The following is a 21,309-nucleotide window of genomic DNA, read 5'->3' on the forward strand; positions in this document are numbered from 1 at the left end:
TCCCTCTTTTTGTCTTCTCTACAATCACCTTCTATTCCACCTATAGTGCTATGTCCATGGCTCACGCTCATGTATTGCGTGAAAGTAGAAAAAGTTTGAGAACATCAAAAGTATGAAACAATTGCTTGGTTTGTCATCGGGGTTGTGCATGATTTGAATATTTTGTGTGATGAAGATGGAACATAGCTAGACTATATGATTTTGTAGGGATAAGCTTTCTTTGGCCATGTTATTTTGAGAAGACATAATTGCCTTGTTAGTATGCTTGAAGTATTATTGTTTTTATGTCAATATTAAACTTTTGTTTTGAATCTTACGGACCTGAACATTCATGCCACAATAAAGAAAATAACATGGATAAATATGTTAGGTAGCATTCCACATCATTTTTTTGTTTTTACCATTTACTACTCGAGGACGAGCAGGAATTAAGCTTGGGGATGCTTGATACGTCTCCAACGTATCTATAATTTTTTATTGTTCCATGCTATTATATTATCTGTTTTGGATGTTTTATATGCATTAATATGCTATTTTATATTATTTTTGGGACTAACCAATTAATCTAGAGGCCAGTGCCAGTTCCTGTTTTCCCCTATTTTTGAGTTTTGCAGAAAAGGAATACCAAACAGAGTCCAAACGGAATTAAACCTTCGCGATGATTTTTCTTAGACTAGAAGACAACCAGGACACTTGGAGATGAAGTCGGAGGAGCCACGAGGCGGCCACAAGGACGAAGGGCGCGCCCACCCTTGTGGGCCCCTCCTGCACCTCCCGACCTAATTCTTTCGCCTATATATTCACATATATCCCCAAACCAACAAAGGCATCCATGAAAACACTTTTCCATTGCCGCAACCTTCTGTACCCGTGAGGTCCCATCTAGGGAGCTTTTCCGGCACCCTGCCGGAGGGGGATTCGATCACGAAGGGCTTCTACATCAACTCTATTGCCCTTCGGATGAAGCCTGAGTAGTTTACCTCATACCTAAGGGTCCATAGCTAGTAGCTAGATGGCTTCTTCTCTCTCTTTGATTCTCAATACCATGTTCTCCTTGATGTTCTTGGAGATCTATTCGATGTAATACTTTTTTGCGGTGTGTTTGCCGAGATCCGATGAATTGTGGATTTATGATCAGCTTATCTATGAATGTTATTTGAATCTCCTCTGAATTCTTTTATGCACGATTTGATATCTTTGTAATTCTCATCGAACTATCTGTTTGGTTTGGCCGACTAGATTGGTTTTTCTTGCAATCAGAGAAGTGCTTAGCTTTAGGTTCAATCTTGCGGTGTCCTTTCCCAGTGACAGTAGGGGCAGCAAGGCATGTATTGTATTGTTGCCATCGAGGATAAAAAGATGAGGTTTTCAACATATTGCTTGAGTTAATTCTCTACATCATGTCATCATACTTAATGCATTACTCCATTCTTTATGAACTTACTACTCTAGATGCATGCTGGATAGCGGTCGATGTGTGGAGTAATAGTAGTAGATGCAGAATCGTTTCGGTCTACTTGACACGGACATGATACCTATATTCATGATCATTGCCTTAGATATCGTCATAATTTTGCGCTTTTCTATCAATTGCTAAGCAATAATTTGTTCACCCATCATATTATTTGCTATCTTGAGAGGAGCCTCTAGTGAAACCTATGGTCCCCGGGTCTATTTTCCATCATATAAGTTTTTATTTTCCATCATATAAGTTTCCGATCTACAATATTACTTTTCGATCTACTATTTTGCAATCTTTTACTTTCCGATCTATAAATTAAAAATACCAAAAATATTTACTTTACAGTTTATCTATCTCTATCAGATCTTACTTTTGCAAGTAACCGTGAAGGGATTGACAACCCCTCTATCACGTTGGGTGCAAGTTGTTTGATTGTTTGTGTAGGTACTTGGTGATTTGTGCGTTGTCTCCTACTGGATTGGTACCTTGGTTCTCAAACTAAGGGAAATACTTATCTCTACTTTGCTCCATCACCCTTTCCTCTTCAAGGGAAAAACCAATGCAAGCTCAAGAAGTAGCACTGTTTCTTTCTCCTCCCCTGTAAATGACCTTGGTTCTCCCATTATATAGGTCTAGGGGCACCACAATGGTCGACTAATTGTGTGTGAACGGGTGCACAAAGTTGTAGATGTTGCATGCAACTTGTCGTCGGTTTTGTCGGTAGATGACCTGACCCTAGTAGTGTCGGGTACTCAAGCGCTTCTGCTTGATGTGACGTGCCACACCGTCCTTCTTCTGTTTAAGGAATGTGCTAGGGTTGGGTCACATCATTCTAATCGCCGAGACCCGTCCATGACCAGCTCGAGACATCCGTCTGTTCTGGTCTTTGTCATGATGGCATATTTTCGTAGGCCGGCGACGGGCTATGAGGTATAGCCGGGGCGGGCATTAAATGCTCGGTTGGTGGAGTGCTTCGCAAGGGCCACCAGCCCTTGCGACACATGTGTTCGCTGCTCGGGGCTCCAGCCCCAGATTCTGTCAGTGCTGGCGTCATTTGCTTCCTGATGATCCTTTGTGACTGGTGTTGTCATAGTAGCCGTGTATCAATGCATGTCTTCGGGTGGGAAATAATAGTCAAAAGGTAAATGAACCTTTTTCCAAGTTTTAATCTGATTTGGTATTTCCAATGAAGCCCATTTATGTAAAATTAGGGATACCTCTGTTCCCAATAATCTGTCACAGTGGTTCGATGACTTAACCTGAGAAGGGGGTGTGGACCCTGTTCAGTTGGTGAGGGGTCTGAAGGCCCCTTCCCTCTTTTGCACAAGGTCACAGTCAGCCACTAACGACCGCTCATCGACGTTCGTAGTCGTGCATGCGGCGATAAGTACTTCATTTGCTATGACAGTGTGGACGAGGATTGCGAGTGTCGGCACAACGGCCGCACCCAAGGCAGGGATTTTGACATCATCGCGAGGGTTTTCTTCCCTTGCTCCGATCCAATTTGATTTTTCCTTCGATCGGTACCTCGACTGAGGCGGCCAAAACTTCGCTTGAGGCGACTCTAATTTCGACTGTGACAGGGGCGAGGTCAATTTGATGTTCCTTCGTCCGCTCCTGCTCCACCTCCACCTCCGGCGGCGTTGTAAGTACAATGCACCTCTCTATGTAGATTGGAATTTTTGGTTGGTTGCTTCTCCCGATTTGCGGATTGGATTGTTTAGGATTATGCATTGATCGATAAGACTTTGCACTGATCCAAACACGCTTAATGAACTGACTAGATTGTTTTTGTTTCTTGTTTTTTTGAACTGACTAGATTAGATTCGATTTTACCACCGATTGTGCATTGCTTTGATTGGCAGAGGATTGGTAGGATTTCTATGTGTGCTCACTCATGTGTTCATAACTAGACTGATTGGTAGGACTGCTCACTGATCTGTAGATTGATTGCTAGGATTGCTATATGTTTTTTTGAAGGACCAACCTAGGTTGGTGTTTCATTGAAATTAAGCAGGGAGCAGATAACAAAGTGACAAGGCAGGGATCCGGAGATCAAGGATGAAGGAATAATAAATTAGAGAAAACAAAGTGCCCATGGCACAAAACAGCTAGCCTACTCTCCCGGCGGGTCCCCGAAGGGGCTCTGAAAGAACTTGATGCCGGCTTGTTGCCAGAGGATTAGCCCTCTTCTGATCGCGAGAAGCACGTCTTCCACCTTGGCCTCTTTTGCCCTAAAAACGTAATGGTTTCTCTCCTGCCAGGTCTCCCACAAGGCAAGCATTGCAAGAGCCTTGATTGCTTTCCTGTGTTTTGATGGCGTAGCTTCGCTCATTGCTTTGATCTTGTATAGAGAGTTGTGGTTGCGATCCAAGTTGCCTGACCCAAGGCGCGACAGCACTGCCAGGTAGAAAGGGCATTCCAGGTTGCTGTCGCGAAGTGGCAATGCCAAAACAGATGCTCGGAGCTTTCTAGGTTACGGAGGCATAGCTGACAGAAGTAGTTGTTTGGCCAACCCCGACGCTGCAACCTATCATTGCACCAGAGGCGGTCTTGGTGAAGCAGCTAGGCGAAGATCTTCAGTTTTGCAGGCGCCCAAGTGTTCCAAATCAGCTCACGAAACAGAGTTTGCAAAGAGCCTTGGAAGTGGGCGCAGTAGGCTGATCGAGCAGTGTACTGCTCAGAGGCAGCAATCCTCCATCTGATCTGGTCCTGGCTGGCCTCCTGGAGAGCGAGGTGGTGTGGGTGCAGCCGTCTATGCAGAGTGAGCACATCCTGTACAATTGAGTTGGCGTCGCCGTGCACCAGGTATGAAATCCAGCGGTCTTCGGAGTGTGCTCATACCTCTCCAACGTATCTATAATTTTTGATTGCTCCATGCTATATAATCTACTGTTTTGGACACTATTGGTCTTTATTATCCACTTTTATATTATTTTTGGGACTAACCTACTAACTGGAGGCCCAACCCAGAATTGCTGTTTTTTGCCTATTTTAGGGTTTCGAAGAAAAGGAATATCAAACGGAGTCCAAACGGAATGAAACCTTCAGGAACGTGATTTTTGGAACGAACAAGACCCAGGAGACTTGGACCTTACGTCAGGCAATCAACAGGGAAGCTACGAGGTAGGGGGGCGCGCCTACCCCCCCAGGGCGCGCCCTCCACCCTCGTGGGCCCCCTGTTGCTCCACCGACATACTTCTTCCTCCTATATATACCTACGTACCCCCAAACAATCAGATACGGAGCCAAAACCCTAATTCCACCGTCGTAACTTTCTGTATCCATGAGATCCCATCTTGGGGCCTTTTCCGGAGCTCCGCCGGAGGGGGCATCGATCACTGAGGGCTTCTACATCAACACCATAGCCTCTCCGATGAAGTGTGAGTAGTTTACCTCAGACCTACGGGTCCATAGTTATTAGCTAGATGGCTTCTTCTCTCTTTTTGGATCTCAATACAAAGTTCTCCCCCTCTGTTGTGGAGATCTATTCGATGTAATCTTGTTTTTGCAGTGTGTTTGTTGAGACCGATGAATTGTGGGTTTATGATCAAGTTTATCTATGAACAATATTTGAATCTCCTCTGAATTCTTTTATGTATGATTGATTATCTTTGCAAGTCTCTTCGAATTAACAGTTTGGTTTGGCCTACTAGATTGATCTTTCTTGCGATGGGAGAAGTGCTTAGCTTTGGGTTCAATCTTGCGGTGTCCTTTCCCAGTGACAGTAGGGGCAGCAAGGCACGTATTATATTGTTGCCATCGAGGATAACAAGATGGGGTTTTCATCATATTGCATGAGTTTATCCCTCTACATCATGTCATCTTGCTTAAGGCGTTACTCTGTTCTTATGAACTTAATACTCTAGATGCATGTTGGATAGCGGTCGATGTGTGGAGTAATAGTAGTAGATGCAGGCAGGAGTCGGTCTACTTGTCTTGGAAGTGATGCCTATATACATGATCATACCTAGATATTCTCATAACTATGCTCAATTCTGTCAATTGCTCAATAGTAATTCGTTCACCCACCTTAAAATACTTATGCTCTCGAGAGAAGCCACTAGTGAAACCTATGGCCCACGGGTCTATCTTCATCATATTAATCTTCCAATACTTTGTTATTTTCATTGCCTTTTATTTTAATTTGCATCTTTATCATAAAAATACCAAAAATATTATCTTATCATATCTATCAGATCTCACTCTCGTAAGTGAACGTGTAGGGATTGACAACCCCTTATCACGTTGGTTGCGAGGATTTATTTGTTTTGTGTAGGTGCGAGGGACTCGCGCGTAGCCTCCTACTAGATTGATACCTTGGTTCTCAAAAACTGAGGGAAATACTTACGCTACTCTGCTACATCACCCTTTGCTCTTCAAGGGAAAACCAGTGCAAGTGCTCAAGAGGTAGCAAGAAGGATTTCTGGCGCCATTGTCGGGGAGGTTCGCGCAAGTCAAGATTTGACTCCCGACAACGAGCCATTTCTGGCGCCGTTGCCGGGGAGGTCTACGCAAAAGTCAACATACCAAGTACCCATCACAAACCCTTATCTCCCGCATTACATTATTTGCCATTTGCCTCTCGTTTTCCTCTCCCACACTTCACCCTTGCCGTTTTATTCGCCCTCTCTCTCTCTATCCTCCCTGTCTTTTCCGTTTACCTCTTTTCCGTTTGCTTGTCGTTATGGCGAGTCCTCTATCTTCTCCGTTGTCTCCCGAGAATGAAGTTCTAAATTTTAAGCAAAGGGAGGGAGAAAATCTAAAAGATGTTTGGTATAGAATTTGCAATGCTCAAAATAGATCTACCACGAAGCAATCTACTTCCGTTCTTCTTCGCAATTTTTATGTAGGTGTCGCTTCTTGGTACAGATATGTCCTTGATACCATTACCGAAGAGAATTTCTTGGGTAGCCACACTTCTGATTCTTATAATGCTATGGTATATTTATTTGGCTCACCACCTCTTTTGGTTAATGGAACTATGTTAACTTTGGAGCATGTAATGCAAAAACTTGAAATTATTGAAAATAAAGTTGCTACCATTGAGTTGATTGAAAATTTCGATAAAAAGATCCACAACCAAATTACCTAATATGGATCTAAAGTAGGAGTAACTTTGAAAAATATTAAAGAGAAGGAATCTATAGTTAATGAAAGAATAAATCATGATTCCACTAGAATTGATAAACTTGAGGGTATCATTACCAACTTGGGAACCGCTTTTTCTTCCGTAAATAATACCCCAATTCCTCCAACTAAAATTGCCAAGCTCATGTATGTTCCTAAAAATAAAGGTGAATCCTCTAGCAAATAAACTGCGGATCTCTAATCTATAAGTATTCATCCTAATCTTTTTGCTATCATTAAGGAACCATTTGTTACAAATGAATTTTTCGATGTTGTGCCTAAAAGTTTGATAATCAATAAAAAGAAAGAAATTCCTAAGGATGGTAGATGCCTCATTGAAGAATTACCAACCAAAGATAACAATACCTAGATCTATCCTTGCTTTTTATGCCTAGCTAGGGGCGTTAAACGATAGCGCTTGTTGGGAGGCAACCCAATTTTATTTTTATTCTTTGATTTTTGATCCTGTTTAGTAATAAATAATTTATTTAGCCTCTGTTTTGGTTGTGTTTTTTGTGTTTAATTAGTTTTTGTGCCAAGTAGAACCGTTGGGAAGACTTGGGGAAAGTCTTGTTAATCTTGCTGTAAAAAACAGAAACTTTAGCACTCACGAGAACTCCTACCATTTTTATTTGGAAAGTGATATTTAGTTAATACTTTTTGCAGATGATTAATAGATAAATTCCTCACGTCCATAAAATTATTTTAGAATTTTTGGGGTTCCAGATCTTGCGCTAGCTACAGATTACTACAGACTGTTCAGTTTTTGACAGATTCTGTTTTTTCGTGTGTTGTTTGCTTATTTTGATGAATCTATGGCTAGTAAAATAGTTTATAAACCATAGAGAAGTTGGAATACAGTAGGTTTAACACCAATATAAATAAAGAATGAGTTCATTACATTACCTTGAAGTGGTCTTTTGTTTTCTTTCGCTAACGGAGCTCACGAGATTTTCTACTTTAAGTTTTGTGTTGTGAAGTTTTCAAGTTTTGGGTAAAGATTTGATGGATTATGGAACAAGGAGTGGAAAGAGCCTAAGGTTGGGGATGACCATGGCACCCCCAATATAATCTAAGGACACCAAAAAGCCAAAGCTTGGCGATGCCCCGGAAGGCATCCCCTCTTTCGTCTACTTCTATCGGTAACTTTACTTGGAGCTATATTTTTATTCACCACATGATATGTGTTTTGCTTGGAGCATCTTGTATTATTTAAGTCTTTATTTGTTAGTTTACCACAATCATCCTTGCTGTACACACCTTTTGAGAGAGACACGCATGATTCGGAAATTGTTAGAATACTCTATGTGCTTCACTTATATCTTTTGAGTTATATAGTTTTGCTCTAGTACTTCACTTATATCTTTTAGAGCACGGTGGTGGATTTGTTTTATAGAAACTATTGATCTCTCATGCTTCACTTAGATTATTTTGAGAGTCTTAAATAGCATGGTAATTTGCTTAAATAATCCTAATCTGCTAAGTATACAAGATTAATAATAAAATTCTCTTATGAGTGTGTTGAATACTATGAGAAGTTTGATACTTGATAATTGTTTTGAGATATGGAGATGGTGATATTAGAGTCATGATAGTTGAGTAGTTGTGAATTTGAGAAATGCTTGTGTTAAGGTTTGTGATTCCCGTAGCATGCACGTATGGTGAACCTTTATGTGATGAAGTCGGAGCATGATTTATTTATTGATTGTCTTCCTTATGAGTGGCGGTCGGTGACGAGCGATGGTCTTTTCCTACCAATCTACCCCCCTAGGAGCATGCGCGTAATAATTTGCTTTGATAACTTGTACTCCCTCCGTTCTGAATTACTTGTCTTGAATTTGTCTAGATACGGATGTATCTAGACTCATTTTAGTGCTGGATACCTCCGTATCTAGACAAACCTAAGACAAGTAATTCGGAACGGAGGGAGTATATTTTTGCAATAAGTATGTGAGTTCTTTATGACTAATGTTGAGTCCATGGATCATATGCACTCTCACCCTTCCACCATTGCTAGCCTCTCTAATACCGCGCACCTTTCGCCGGTATCATACAGCCACCATATACCTTCCTCAGAACAACCACCATACCTACCTATTATGGCATTTCCATAGCCATTCTGAGATATATTGCCATGCAACTTACCACCATTCCGTTTATTATGACACACTTCATCATTGTCATATTGCTTTGCATGATCATGTAGTTGACATCGTATTTGTGGCAAAGCCACCGTTCATAATTGTTTCGTACATGTCACTCTTGATTCATTGCATATCCCGGTACACCGCCAGAGGCATTCACATAGAGTCATATTTTGTTCTAAGTATCGAGTTGTAATTCTTGAGTTGTAAGAAAATAAAAGTGTGATGATCATCATTATTAGAGCATTGTCCCAGTGAGGAAAGGATGATGGATACTATGATTCCCCCACAAGTCGGGATGAGACTCCGGACGAAAAAATATACAAAAAAGAGGCCATAAAAAAAGAGAAAAGGCCCAAACAAAAAAATGAGAGAAAAAGATAGAAGGGACAATGCTACTATCCTTTTACCACGCTTGTGCTTCAAAGTAGCACCATGATCTTCATGATAGAGAGTCTCCTATGTTGTCACTTTCATATACTAGTGGGAATTTTTCATTATAGAACTTGGCTTGTATATTCCAATGATGGGCTTCCTCAAATTGCCCTAGGTCTTCTTGAGAAAGTGAGTTGGATGCACACCCACTTAGTTTCTTTTTGAGCTTTCATATACTTATAACTCTAGTGCATCCGTTGCATGGCAATCCCTACCCACTCACATTGATATCTCTTAATGGGCATCTCCATAGCCCGTTAATACGCCTAGTTGATGTGAGACTATCTTCTCCCTTTTTGTCTTCTCCACAACCACCATTCTATTCCACCTATAGTGCTATGTCCATGGCTCACGCTCATGTATTGCGTGAAAATTGAAAAAGTTTTGAGAATGTCAAAAGTATGAAACAATTGCTTGGCTTATCATCGGGGTTGTGCATGATTTAAATATTTTGTGTGGTGAAGATAGAGAATAGCCAGACTATATGATTTTGTAGGGATAACTTTCCTTGGCCATGTTATTTTGAGAAGACATAATTGCTTAGTTAGTATGCTTGAAGTATTATTATTTCTATGTCAATATTAAACTTTTGTCTTGAATCTTTCGGATCTGAATATTCATACCACAATTAAGAAGAATTACATTGAAATTATGCCAAGTAGCATTCCACACCAAAAGTTCTGTTTTTATCATTTACCTACTCGAGGACGAGCAGGAATTAAGCTTGCAGATGCTTGATACCTCTCCAACGTATCTATAATTTTTGATTGCTCCATGCTATATTATATAATGTTTTGGACATTATTGGGCTTTATTATCCACTTTTATATTATTTTTGGGACTAACCTACTAACCGGAGGCCCAGTCCAGAATTGCGTTTTTTTGCCTATTTTAGGGTTTCGAAGAAAAGGAATATCAAACAGAGTCCAAACGGAATGAAACCTTCGGGAACGTGATTTTTGGAACGAACAAGGCCCGGGAGACTTGGACCCTACGTCAAGCAATCAATAGGGAAGCCACGAGGTAGGGGGCGCGCCCTCCACCCTCATGGGCCCCCAAAAGACTGCAGCACCGTGTTGAGGTCGATGTCGTTGCAGAAAATCGGAGTCGTCGTGGATTTGGCATTGTTTATCTTCAGGCCCGTGGTGTCGCCGAAGCTCTCTAGCATGTCCATTAGATAATCGATCTCCTCCTTGATGGGGTTTGCAAAAATAATGGCGTCATCCACATATAAGCTAACCCTAAATTTGATCTCCCTGCCTGGCACCGGCGTAATGACGAGATCTTCTTCAGCCGCTTTGAGCAGGTGATGGATGTGATCATTCGCACGGATGAAGAGAAGCGGCGACAGGGGGTCGCCTTGCCGAAGGCCGCGCCAGTGCATGATTGTTTGTCCAGGTACACCATTGAGGAGGAAGGCAGACGATGAAATGGTGAGCAGCAGAGTAATCCAATCACGCCATCTAGCACTAAACCCTAAAGTCTCCATGAGATCGAGTAGATATTCCATGATACGTTATCAAAAGCTCTGGAGATGTCTAGCTTGAGGAGGACAGCTGGCGTCTTTTTGCGGTGCAGTGCTCTAACACAGTTTTGGGCGTAGATGAAGCTGTCGTGCAGGCATCTGGTTTTCAGAAAAGCTGTCTGGGCCGGTGATATGATGCTTTGAACAACCGGAGCTAGCCTGATCGAGAGCACTTTGGAGACTAACTTGGCTATGGAGTGTATTAGGCTAATCGGACGGTAGTCGCTGATGTCGCACGCGCCGTCTTTCTTGGGGATTAGGGCTACGATCGCCGAGTTGAGCAAGCCAAAATTGCTCCCAACCAAGTTGTAGAATTGGTTGAAAGCCTGCATAATGTCTTCTTTGATTATCTACCAGCATGATCAGAAGAACAAGCCATTGAATCCGTCCGGCCCGAGGGATTTCTCTGTCGGCGTGGCCTGGATCGCCGCCCACACCTCGTGCTCAGAAAAAGGGTTGTCCAGTCCACCACCTTGAATTGTTGGCATGTGAATTTGACCCCAGTTTATCGTAGTTGATCCCTGCTTGGTAGACCCGAGGATGCTGTCAAAATGGTTGTGTATGGACGCTTCCTTGTCGTTGTGCACCGTGGCTACTATTTCATTGACTTTTCAAAGAATGGATGAAGTTCTTCCTCCTTCTCGAGTAGATTTTCGCCATGAAGAAATTGGTTGGGGCATCGCGAGAGCGCAGCCAGGTGAGCCTAGAGGCCTGCCTCTTCCTGCATCGCTCGTTCGACGACAGCCCCAGCAACCTGAGCTTGAGGCCTTTTCGCAGGTCACGTTCGGCCGGCGAGAGCTAGCGCCTTTCCTGGGCCTCGTCAAGGCGCAAAATGACCTCGCAGGCCATGTGGACTTGCAGCTTTGCGTCGCCGAAGAGGCTCCGACTCCAAATGCGGAGGTCCTTGGCCGTACGGGCAAGATGGACGTGGAGGCGGGTGAACGCACATGAAGCAGCCACTGGCCGCACCCAGGCCGCGGTCACCGTGTCCGCGAAGCGCGGCCTGAAAGACTCGAACTTGAAGCACCTGCGACGACGGGGGCCCACCGCGTCCGACAGCACAAGTGGGCAGTGGTCGGAGCAAGCCGTGGAGGCGGCCATCAGCATGGCCAGGGGGAAAAGGGTTTCCCAAGGCATGTTGCAGAAGAACTTGTCGATGCCCACCAGGGTTGGGCTGTCGTGCACATTGCTCCAAGTGAACTTGCGGTTCCCGCATTTGATTTGGCGAAGACCAGCTCTATCTATGGCTGCCCTGAAACGTCCCATCAGCCTCCTATTGAGGTTGAGGTGGTTCTTCTCCCTAGCCTCATAGATTTGATTGAAATCGTCGTTGATTATCCAAGGCTCAGAAACAGGCAGGGCAGAGTTCGCGATCTCGGCAAGGAAGGCCTCCTTGCTCGCGTCGTCAGTCGGTCCATAAACCGTGGTTAACTAGAAGGAGGTCGGGTGACTAGCTACGGTGACCTTGACCGTGATTGCAAATTGTCCAACGGCATGGGTGACGATGTCTACTAGGTCCTGAATCCAGAGGATGGCTATGCCACCACGACTGCCGATGGCGGGCAGGACCGCACAGCCTTGCAGCGTTGGGCCGCCAATGTCGCGGATGAGGGCCGGCGACCATACGTCTATCTTGGTCTCTTGCATGCATAGGATGGCAGTGCGATGCGCGGCGACTATCTCTCGAATGGCTTCTCTCTTCGCAGGCGAGTTCATGCCGCGTACGTTCCAGATCATGATCGGGGGAGTGGAGAGGTCATCATTCATCTGGACACTGGGGGGGGATCTCCGGCGACTACAATCACTAAATGCAAACAGGTACACCATACAGCTCTCCGGGGGACGCCGTCGACCACCAATAGGCCCCAAACCACGACGGCGCCGGATCGGCCTCAGCCTACAACTATTACAGGAAGGAAGCAAACCTAACTCCGACCAGCCGAGCGCTGGCCGCCGCCGGAAACTATAGCTACAGCTACAACACAAGGGGTTTCCTAACATGACTAAACCATGGCCTCCTTGGAGATTCCTTCCGGCCCGTTGATGCCAGCAGCGATGCGAAGGGCGTCCTTGCCCATTATGGTAAGCTTGGCGATGATAGTGATGTCGTCGTCGGAGAGGGGCTCACCAAACCTACGCACGAGCGCCTCTGCAGCCTTCTTCGTCATCTTCTCTTTCGGGCCAAGGAGACCCAGTCCCTGGACCAGCCAGAGCGTGCCGCGTTGTGCCACCGGCACCTTGCAGTTCTCGGTCGCCTGGCGAGCGCTCTGACGCGGTGGGGGGAACGATGTAGCACGCACCTTGGGGGGAGCAGAGCTGCACTTGGGTGGCGGCAGGCCGATTAGCGGGTCCGGCTTGTCGCAGAAGAGGTGGTGTGGCCCGGCTGAGGACTCTGCAATCTCCAGGTGCTGAACTTGCTGCGTGACCGCCCCCAGCTGGACAGCAACCGTTGCCGTAGTCGTCAGCGTCTGACAGCTGAGGAGAGCCGGCCTGTGGCATGAGCCAGAGAGCATGGGGCTGAAGGCTTCCGGCATCTCCACCGATTCCTTGTCCCTTCCTCTTCTTTGCACTGTCTTGGAAGACGAGGGGCACGGCCGTCGAGGCCGCGATCATCTCATCGAGCTAGGCCGCCACGTCGTCCCCAGGGGCCAGGGGCGGGGAGCGCCTTGTCCGCCGTGGTGAAGAACTCCTCCACGCCGTCGGGAGCGCTGGCGGGGGCGGGAGCGGGCACACGTGCGTTGGGAGTTGGCGTGGGCACATGCACCTGGCTCGCCAGGCGCTGCTTGTCGGTCTTCTTCTTGCTTGGGTACGCCTTGTTGGACGAGCGGTCGCGGCCACCATGCCGGCTCTGGTTTTTGGTGCTTCCAGTGCGGCGGCGGGGGGGAAGGGGAGCGGCTGCACTGACGCACTCCGCTTGTGGCCGCGTCCGCTCCTGACGAGGCGTTGGAGCTGCGCCTGCGTCCCAACACCGTGTCCCTCCAGGAGCGACGGCCGCCGCTGCCGCCGCCAGCCTGCCCGTCATTGTCGCGGCGAGGACCACCACGAGGAAGGCCCCGGCAGCCAGTGTCCACCACCAGCGCGTGTTGCAGACGGGGGTGGCGCTCATCAGGCTGGCCGTCCTCCACATGCATGATCCAGGTGCCCGGGAAGGTGCGCGGCAAGTTGTCGTCGTGGTCGGAGACGGAGGAGGGCAGGCCGCTTTGAGCTGAGTGGGAGGAGCGCGGTGAGCGGGGAGAGGGGGGCAGTCCTCCACCCCGTCGACGTGAATGAGCAGGTCGTGGCGTTTGGCGCTAGGCGGCAGAGCGACACGCTAGTCGGGTGGCGAGTGGCCCTCCATCTCCTCGACACGGCCAGCGCCCTGGGGAAGCTTCCAGTAGGTGTGCCTGGTGGGGATGAACGCCATGTCCCAGACCCACACCCAGCAAGCGAAATTTTTGGTGTGGCCGCGCTCCAGCGTGCGGCTGTCGAGCCGGTCGATTCGAACCTTGTCGACGAACACCTCCTGGACGCCCTCCAGGGTCCAGTACTGCTGTGGCAGGTGCTTGATAACGCAGCGGACGTGGTAGCTGAAGGTGACGTGGCCAGCGTGGTCGTTTTCGCCCCAGGGCGTGATGCTGAAGCTGACGCCGTCGACGCGCAGGGTGCCACGGCGCATCGCATTGTCAAGGTGGGCTGGCTGGGTGAAGATGACGAAGAAGTCCTACGGGTTATGCGCGGTCACCCGCAGGTGGTGCGGTGAGATGCACAGTCGCGCCTCAAACGCGTGGCCCACCGCCATGGGTGAGGTGGTGCTGATCCCGTCGAGCGCGCGCAGCGTGACAGCATGGCGGCGGAGGAAGAAGACGCTCTGCTCGATGGCCGGGGTGGATTCGCCGACCTTGTGGCTTGTGCGCGGACGCCTGGCCGGGTCGACCAGACTGAGCTCAGCCATGTCAGCGGCCGGTGGGGAGTGTGCGGCCGGCGGCGGCGGGGGCGGGGTGGGGGTGGGGAAGTGCAGCCGAGCGTGGGCAGAGGTGCGAGACGGGAGCGGACCTATCCGACTGGAGGCAGGGCCGCCATGGGCGTTGCGTGAATTTTGGGGGCACTCCCTAGCAAAGTGGCCGAAGAACTCACAGATCACGCAGCGGAGAGGGTCATGGCAGCCCTTCCTACGGTGGTGCTTGCTGAGGCAGCGAAAGCAGCGGCCGCAGAAGGCCTCCCGACCACCCACCGCATTGAAGTCCGGCCGCCGGTCCTCACGGGGAGACGCGTTCGTCTTTGAAGAAACCAGCGGATCCAGGACGGCCTTGCCGTTTTTGCGCAACTGGGGGAGCGGTGATCCGCCGGGTCTTCGGAGGTAGCCGCCTTGGAGCATTCACCACGCACTAGCAGACGAGGCGGGGCCGCCAGATCCGGGCTTGAAGACGCACTAGGGCCCCGGATCTCGGGCGGGATGGGAGAGGGGGGCGCCGAACTGCCCCGCGGGTCCGAGTGAGGAGCTGGGCAGCCCCACGGATCCGAGGCGGCAGCAGAACGACGGGGCGGCGCGCCCATGCTAGGCGCGGGGGAGGTGGCCGCCGCGGCCGGAGCGGCTAGCGGCGCAAGAGGGGAAGGGTGGCTATCTACCTAGAGCAGAGCCAAGGGCCTGCACCAGCTACTCGTGCCATTGATGATTGCTTTGAGGATTGTCTTTCTAGGATTGCTATATGTGTGGACTGATTACTACGATTGCTATAAAAAGGCAAATTAAATGAACATCAATACTGCATTGATGTTTTCTCAGGAGGTCATCTGAGCGAACGAACATTCTGCATAGGAGGCTCGTTTGAGCAAACAACATCATGAGAGAGTGCACTTCTAACGTATAGAAAATTTTTCCACACTGAAAAGAAAAAAATGCCGTGCTAGTAGAAAAAAATATTAGGAATTTTTCATGCTGCAGCAGAGTAAATTGACATGTGTTTTAGCAATTTATCATGATGCAACATAGAGAAATGTCAGGCTAAAAAGAACAGAAAATTTTGCCACACATGTTCATGAATTTTCATGCTATATCAGATAGGCTTGCAATGCTCCATAAGAGACTTGCCATGCTATATGAAAAGAAATTCTGCCTACTTCTTGAGGAATTGCCATGCGGACAGAACGACATTGTCATGCCACATCAGATAGATTATTGAAAATTGCCATGCTTAGATGCACATTTTGTCATCTGGCTGTGATTTTGAGGGGAGGTTAAGGGATAAGACAGGGGCGTGTCATTCGCTCAGATTGCCATGGGGAACAAACATTCAGTGTCATACGCTCAAAATGATGCATTGAAGCGAATAGGGATTGACATACGTGTCAGTGATTTGCACACAAGAATTAGACTCACTAAAGAGCGTTCTCTAGAAAAACCATTCGTAGGAAGCATCAACTCAATAGTTTTCCGAACAAACTCTACTATATCAATCTTCCTAGGGGTTAAAGGCCTCCCATTCAATCGATGACATTGGTGTTTTTGATTGGGTTCCCAATTTTGACTTGGTCAATAATTTTTCTACACGCTCTCTCATCCAAATGAGGCGTTCAATTTTAAATTTAGTTCATGATTTGGACCGGTCAATGATTTCTCAAATCAATCGGTAACAACATGTTTATAAAAATATATTAGTTTGGCGGACGCTCTTTGTAGCACCAATATGACTTTGGATTGAGTTCCCAATTTTATCTTGGTCAACAATTTCTCAAGAAGCTCCCTCATTCAAGTGAGGTGTTCAATTTTGAATATGAATTATGATTTTGATTGGTCAATGATTTCTCAAATCAATTCATAACCAGCTTATGAAAATAAATCAGTCTCGCATCAACATGCGACACTGCATCATCACTACAAAAAACTTTCCTGCATATGTGTGGGTTAATTTGCAAATAACACATAATTATACATCAGAAAGAGACCATCAAAATACTTCATTATAAACAAAAAACACTTCGGTTGTCAAAAAAAAACACTTCATCATCTCCACACACCAAACCAAAGAATTTTATTTATGAATTCTACAAGAAACTTTCCTGCATATGTGTGTATTAGTTTACAAATAACACATAATTATACCTCGGTAAGAGACTATCAAATACTTCATTATAAACAAAAAACACTTCATCATCTCCACACACCAAACTTCTTTATGAATTCTCAACAACACCAACCGTGCAGCGAAGCGCGCCCAACCATCCTTGTAGTTTACACCAAACCCAATCAATGCTGATATGATTCTTGAGCCCCAGTGTGGGCCAAGAACAGAGTCCAGTGAATCAATATTATTTTCGCAGTTCAGATCTCATGAAACCACTTTTGCTTAAGTTGGGCTTACACCAATTGGACAAAACCATGATCCAAAACCTTGGATAGTATCTCAATTAGTACTGCTTAAAATAATGACAATTTGGGGAGAACAGAGCAATAGAATTACACATCGCTCTTTATTATCTTTCCAAGACTCAGGAAGAAAGAGCATTATGAGGGAACTACACAACAAAGAATATGATAAGTGAAAGTGACAGAGCGACTAACAGAGCAAACTGCACATCGCTCAGCAGTTTCAGCGACTCAAAATGGAAAGGATAAATATATGAAATGACAATAAGAAACTTAGCACTGACTACCATACAACAAGACCAGTGTAGAGCGTCGCTTCAATGTCTAATGCTTCTTCTCACTTCCCAGGAGCAACATGATCCCGTCTTGACGAACTTGAGAGGCGGCAGACCAAGAGAACGCCATGCTCTTAGGCAGATGCCTTGTCGAACTTGAGGGGCTTCACCACCTCCCAGGTGAAGTCGGCATCATCGCGGCCAAAGTGACCGTAAGCAGCGGTCTTGATGAACCTGTTTCCACCTTTCTTCAAGTCCAGGTTGATGCTGATCATCCCGGGCCTGAAGTCAAAGTTCTCCTTCACGAGCTTGAGGATCTCCCTGTCGGGGATCTTGCCGGTGCCGTAGGAGTCGACGAACACAGACAAAGGCTCAGGCACACCGATGGCGTATGAGATCTGCACAATGCAGCGGCGTGCGAGGCCGCTGGCGATGATGCTCTTGGCGGCCTGCCTGGCAATGTAGGCGCCACTGCGGTCGACCTTGGTTGGGTCCTTGCCAGAGAAGGCACCGCCGCCGTGGGCTCCCCAGCCACCATAGGTGTCGATGATGATCTTGCGGCCGGTGAGACCGGCGTCACCGTGAGGGCCGCCGATGACGAAGCGGCCAGACGGGTTCAGGTGGAAGATGGTGTTCTCATCGAGGTACTTCGCGGGGATCACCGGCTTGATGACATGCTCCTTGAGGTCCGCGGCAATCTCGTCGTTGGTGACGGTCTCGTCGTGCTGGGTGGAGATGAGGACGGTGTGCACACGAACAGGTACCATGGCACCATCCTCGTTTAGGTACTCGACAGTGACCTGGGTCTTTCCGTCAGGCCTAACCCAGGCGCAGGTGCCATTCTTGCGGACCTCGGTGAGGCGAGCTCCGAGCTTGGTGGCAAGCACGTGGCTGAGGGGCATCAGCTCAGGGGTCTCGTCGGTGGCATAGCCGAACATGATGCCCTGGTCACCGGCGCCGACCTCTTCGGGACGCTTGGTGAAGTGTCCGTGAACACCCTGGGCAATGTCAGGGGACTGCTGCTCGATGTTGACGAGCACCTTGCAACGGTCGGCGTCGAGACCAACATCATCAGAGATGAAGCCGATGTTGCGGCAGGTGTCGCGCACGATCTTCTCATAGTCGACGGTGGCCTTAGTGGTGATCTCGCCCAAGACCATGACCATGTTGGTCTTGGTGACAGTCTCGCAGGCAACCTTGCTGTCGGCATCCTGCGCCAAGCAGGCATCCAAGACGGCGTCGGAGACCTGGTCACAGAGCTTGTCGGGATGGCCCTCATTCACAGACTCGGACGTGAAGAGGAACGTCTCGGCCGCCATTCCTTTAGTGCTAGCGGTGCCCTGCAAATAGAAGAAATTCCGACAATTAGAATGAAACTCCAACGAGAAATTACCCCGTGTATTTTTCCATTAGTCAGAAAAGGCGACTAAAATCACGGTACTGTCCCAAGTACAGAGAATATAGACGCTCTGATGACCAATATACAGCAGCACACGCCTCACAGCCTGGAAATAAGCCAGAGCAGCAAAAGGCACCCCAAAACAAGAAAAATAACAAATATGTCCCGGAGGGGGTTGATTGGTCAACCATCCTGCATCTGCCGCCGTCTAAGCCGCCATCGGAGGAAGGAGCGGCGAGAGCTTCGGGCCGAAGACCCGCCGCCCGAGGCGGGACACATCTCACTGTGGCACATCGTCTGGGGGCCACCCCCTGCCCAACGAGCCTCAGATCCGAAGTCCCCGGTCGACCACGTCGAGGAGAAACACCGGAGCCGCCTGCCGACGACTAATCAACCCTGCGCCAGAACAGAAGCCGCCACCGCCGTCTCCATCAGAAGCAGCACCAGCCGGCGACTCCCCGTACACATCCACCCGGCCACACAGGAACCCAAGAGCCAACAGCCGCCGTGAGGACCACGCAGCCGGAGGAACAAAAATCCATAGCGAAGTCGAGTACGCCCGGATCCGGATACACCAAGCTCGCCGCTCCGACGAGGAGCCGCGGCACACTTGTTGGACGTAGCGCCGCCGGCTTGACAGCGCGACCCACACACCTACTCCTACTCTCTACACACTGGCGCAGAGGACCCGGGGTTCCTCCCCCCTCCCACCGTCGCCGGAGCGACAAGCGGGGGAGAGATGATCCGGGGCCTCGCCGTCGGCGAACGAGGAAGACGGGGTCACCCCCTTTCGCCTCTCTTGGGGACTGTCGCCGACGACAGACTAATATTCTCCATGTTCAGGACGTGCTACTGCCAACTCATAACGAACTAGCCATGTTCTTCGCATCACGAGAAATCTAGTACTAGTAATTACGCCACCCACGTATGATGAAGAAAAACGATGAATTAAACATGGAAGATCGAAACATGAACAGGGCGTGGGGCAGGGAGGCCAACCTTGCGCTGCTTCTACTGCTCGATCGGGAGGCCGAGGAACCGAAGGAGGGAGGGAAGAGGCGGAATGTATGCACGGCGTTGTACCAAGATCCCGGCTGCGCCTTATATAGCGGCGGAGGCCGGTGCGAGGTCGTGCGTGTGGCTGGTGGGAGCGTCGGACTGCACAACCTGTGCTGTGGTCGTTGGTGAAGCACTTCACCTCACCAACCCCATTATTTGGCGGTGGGTCAGATCACCTACCACCCGGTTTATTTTCTTTCCACTTGACTAAGTTTTTTTCTTTTTTTTTCTTTGAGGGGTCTCCACTTGCCGAAGTGAGCTGCGTAATAATCTCCACTTGCTTAAGTGAGCTGCATAATAATCTACACACCATGCGGTAGGCGTGGTGGTCAATTTCACGTTGCTTTGACGGAGGCATGGATAGCGCAGCCCATGGAATACGATCGGATAGTGCGTTTGGTTGCAGCGGTGGGCAGAGCCGCACAGATGGTCTGAGTCAAAGAAAAAAAAATAAGCTTTGATTATTAGGACATCGTCAACAGCGGACAAATTTGATAATTTTGACCTCGAGACGAAATCATATCACAGAATGAACTGCCCGTGAAACTATTTCACACGGCTGACCTTTTTGTGTGGCGCCTGCGCCCTACGGTGCAGCGCCTAGCGCTTGGGCGTTGCACGTCAGTCCACCGTGGCAACCCCTGTGCCCACATCCATCAGTGCAACGCCTCCGAGCTAGGCGCCACACATGTAATGTGCAACGCCTCCGAGTTAGGCGCCACACATGTAATGTGTCGCGCCTAGCGCTCGGGCGCTGCACTGTGACTTATCCAGCCGCGCCTAGCGCTCGGGCGCTGCACTGTGACTTATCCAGCCGCGGCGGCCCTCTCCTCCCCGACCCACCCCATTGCACCACCGATTACAGAAACAGAAGAAGCCGCGGCGGCGGCCCTATCCTCTCCCCCTCTCAATCACCTCTCCCAAAATCTTCAGATCTGACGATTTGGTCTGTGGATTCCTTCACCAACCCATCCTAGAAGGTACTCTCCTCCGATCCCCTTCTTTCTATCCATATAATGTATGCTACTCCCTCTGTAAACTAATATAAGAGTGTTTAGATCACTATTTTAGTATTCTAAACGCTCTTATATTAGTTTACGGAGGGAGTATTTTGAAGATTTCGGGGAACCCTTGTTTGCTTTGATTAGATTAGAATGTTGCATGTATTAGAATCTTGCATGTATTAGATACCTAATTTTGCAACCCTAGTGGAGTTGATATTATTGAAAAGATATATGGTTTGGATACATAGGTTGACATGTTATTTCTATGGAAAAGATATTTGTATTGAATCTTGCATGAAGTAGGCCTAGTTTAGTTTATTTGTGTTGAAATTATATTCGTATTGACAAGAATGCTTTGAATACATATGCTTTGAATTTTGCATATAGTAGGCGTACTTTAGTTTATTTGTATTCAAAAGATAATCGTGTTGACAAGAAAACTTTGTTTCAAATTGTTAGGATGGTTTGGCTTCTCGATGATTACTGGGACAAACAACACCAGTCGTACACTATGTCGGTGGAGCAGCGGGTAA

The 21,309-nt window shown here is 47.9% G+C and overlaps 2 protein-coding genes across 2 annotated transcripts; both read right to left on the reverse strand.

Moving 5' to 3' along the window:
• Positions 1-11,494: 11,494 nt before the first annotated feature.
• Positions 11,495-11,962, reverse strand: LOC147965645 (uncharacterized). Its single transcript, XM_087530548.1, has one exon. The coding sequence runs from the start codon at positions 11,960-11,962 to the stop codon at positions 11,495-11,497; it is 468 nt and encodes a 155-aa protein (XP_087386674.1).
• A 5,162-nt stretch (positions 11,963-17,124) lies between these two features.
• Positions 17,125-19,948, reverse strand: LOC125514022 (S-adenosylmethionine synthase 3). The gene is made up of 2 exons (XM_048679268.2): positions 19,713-19,948; positions 17,125-18,654 (listed from the first exon to the last, which is right to left on the reverse strand). Exon 2 carries the CDS (start codon positions 18,631-18,633, stop codon positions 17,449-17,451), a length of 1,185 nt encoding a protein of 394 aa, XP_048535225.1. The 5' UTR covers positions 18,634-18,654; positions 19,713-19,948; the 3' UTR covers positions 17,125-17,448.
• Positions 19,949-21,309: the final 1,361 nt, after the last annotated feature.

Source organism: Triticum urartu, chromosome 6A, assembly GCF_056163025.1.
Source record: "Triticum urartu cultivar PI428250 chromosome 6A, HENAU_Tu73, whole genome shotgun sequence".
Taxonomy (NCBI): Eukaryota; Viridiplantae; Streptophyta; class Magnoliopsida; order Poales; family Poaceae; genus Triticum; species Triticum urartu.

Excerpts from the sequence above, each read along its gene's own strand:
- LOC147965645 (XM_087530548.1), bottom strand. The coding sequence starts at position 11,962 with ATGGGACGTTTCAGGGCAGCCATAGATAGAGCTGGTCTTCGCCAAATC.
- LOC125514022 (XM_048679268.2), bottom strand. The coding sequence starts at position 18,633 with ATGGCGGCCGAGACGTTCCTCTTCACGTCCGAGTCTGTGAATGAGGGC.